The sequence below is a fragment of the Arachis duranensis genome, chromosome 5 (genome assembly GCF_000817695.3).
Source record: "Arachis duranensis cultivar V14167 chromosome 5, aradu.V14167.gnm2.J7QH, whole genome shotgun sequence".
NCBI lineage: Eukaryota > Viridiplantae > Streptophyta > Magnoliopsida > Fabales > Fabaceae > Arachis > Arachis duranensis.
The window spans coordinates 41,985,861-41,987,822 of record NC_029776.3 but is presented as its reverse complement, the minus strand read 5'-3'; the positions used below and the strand labels follow the sequence as shown (position 1 = coordinate 41,987,822).

Genomic DNA, 1,962 nt, shown 5'->3' with positions numbered 1-1,962 from the left:
TGTAATCTATGAAAACCACCACGAATTTGTCTAAAAAAGGATGAAACACTCTGTTCATGTAGTCCATGAAAACAACAGGTGCATTCGTTAACCCAAAAGACATTACCGCAAACTCGTAGTGTCCATAGCATGTTCTAAACGCAGTCTTAGGGATATCATCCTCCTTCACTCTTATCTGATGGTAACCGGATCTCAAATCAATGTTGGAAAACACTCCAGCTCCTTGCAATTGATCCATCAAGTCATCTATCCTTGGCAGCGGGTACTTGTTCTTCACTATCACTTTATTTAACTGTCAGTAATCCACACACAAATGCATTCCTCCATCTTTCTTCTTCACCAATAAAACTGGCGCTCCCCACGGTGATACACTCGGCCGAATGAACCTCTTATTCAGAAGCTCTGCCAACTGAGTCTTTAACTTTGCCAGCTCTATTGGAGCCATTCTATACGGCGCAATCAATATTGGTCTGGCTCCCAGCACCAATTCAATCGCAAACTCAATTTCCCTTTGAGGTGGGAACTCAGGGATATCTTCTGAGAACACTTCTGGAAAATCTCTAACCACCGGAATCTGATCTAAGTTCTGGGCATCACCCAATGTATTAGCAGCCAACAAAATATAACCCTGACACTCCTCTCTACTACAATGCACCATTATAGAGTTCAGGTAATACCCTGTAGCTACCACTGCCCTATTCTCTCCTTCCGGCATAGACCGAATAGTCTGTTCAAAGCAATCCAACAAAACCCGATTCTTCGACAACCAATCAAACCCCAAAATCATCTCCAATCCCACCATTGGTAAATAGATCAAATCGTGCACAAAGTCTCTACCCTTAAGCTTGAAACCTACTTGTCTACAACCTGACCTAGTCATAACTGTTTGATGCGGAGTATGTACATGCAGATCAAAAGGTAACTCTGACATTTTCAAGCCTAATTCCTCAACTTTAGCAAATGAAATAAACAAATGCAAAGCTCCAGTATCATATAATGCAACTAAGGATTTATCAAAAACTCGACCTTGGTGCTGATTCTGGTCCGTATTCTGATTCCTCCCACGAGTGCAATCCCTCGCAATGTGGCCAGGTAACCCACAACGGAAGCAACCACTCTGATTCCCTCTTCCTTTAGCATACTGGAACTGATTCTGATTGTTCTTTCTGAAGTCTCCTTGGCCTTGAGGTGCATATCCTCCTCTTTTGAAGCTTTGTCTTCTTGGATGAAAATACTTGCCACGCCCATGACTAGAGCTCCCTCCATGAGCATCCTTGGATGCCACCACGGTCTTGGCATACTCCTCCACTACTCTTGCTTTGTTCACCAAGTCGGAGAAGACAATGATCTCCATAGGAGCCACAGCGATCATAATGCTATCCTTCAAACCCCTCTGTTACTTAATACACCTCCAGCTCTCGAAGATCTCCGGGTTACCCTGACACACCCGAGAAAACCTACAAAGCTCTTCAAACTTGTTGGTGTATTCTGCAACAGACATGGAACCTTGCTTCAACTGCATTAGCTCCATCTCCTTTGCTTCCCTTGCAGACTCAGGGAAGTATTTCTTATAGAAAGCCGTTTAGAACACCTCCCATGGAATGTCGGCGTTCTGAAGTTGTAGCAAACGACACTAAGCTTGCCCCCAGGGCTGGGCCTCCCTCGCTAGTTGATAAGCGACAAATTCCACATATTGATTGAGAGAAATATGCTGCGCCTGTAAAGTATGCACCATAACCTGGAATCAGTGGTCTACTTCAATAGGATTTGTGGATCCTCAAAAAGTTGGCGGATGAACCTTGAGGAACGTCGCCAAGGTCATCGAAACTCCTCCTGTGTTATCGCTGTTATCCTCAGCATTATCATTGGCATTCCCTTCGCCATTCCCATTTCCATTGCCATTCCCAGTCGATTGGCCCAATCTCTGCACAGCTTGCAGAGTCGCAGCAGCATTAGCTTCCA

General features: G+C 44.6%; 1 protein-coding gene across 1 annotated transcript; it reads right to left on the bottom strand.

Moving 5' to 3' along the window:
• Nucleotides 1–295: 295 nt before the first annotated feature.
• Nucleotides 296–1,372, bottom strand: LOC107489223 (uncharacterized). The gene has a single exon (XM_016109989.1). It carries the CDS (start codon nt 1,370–1,372, stop codon nt 296–298), a length of 1,077 nt encoding a protein of 358 aa, XP_015965475.1.
• Between the last annotated feature and the right edge of the window lie 590 nt (nt 1,373–1,962).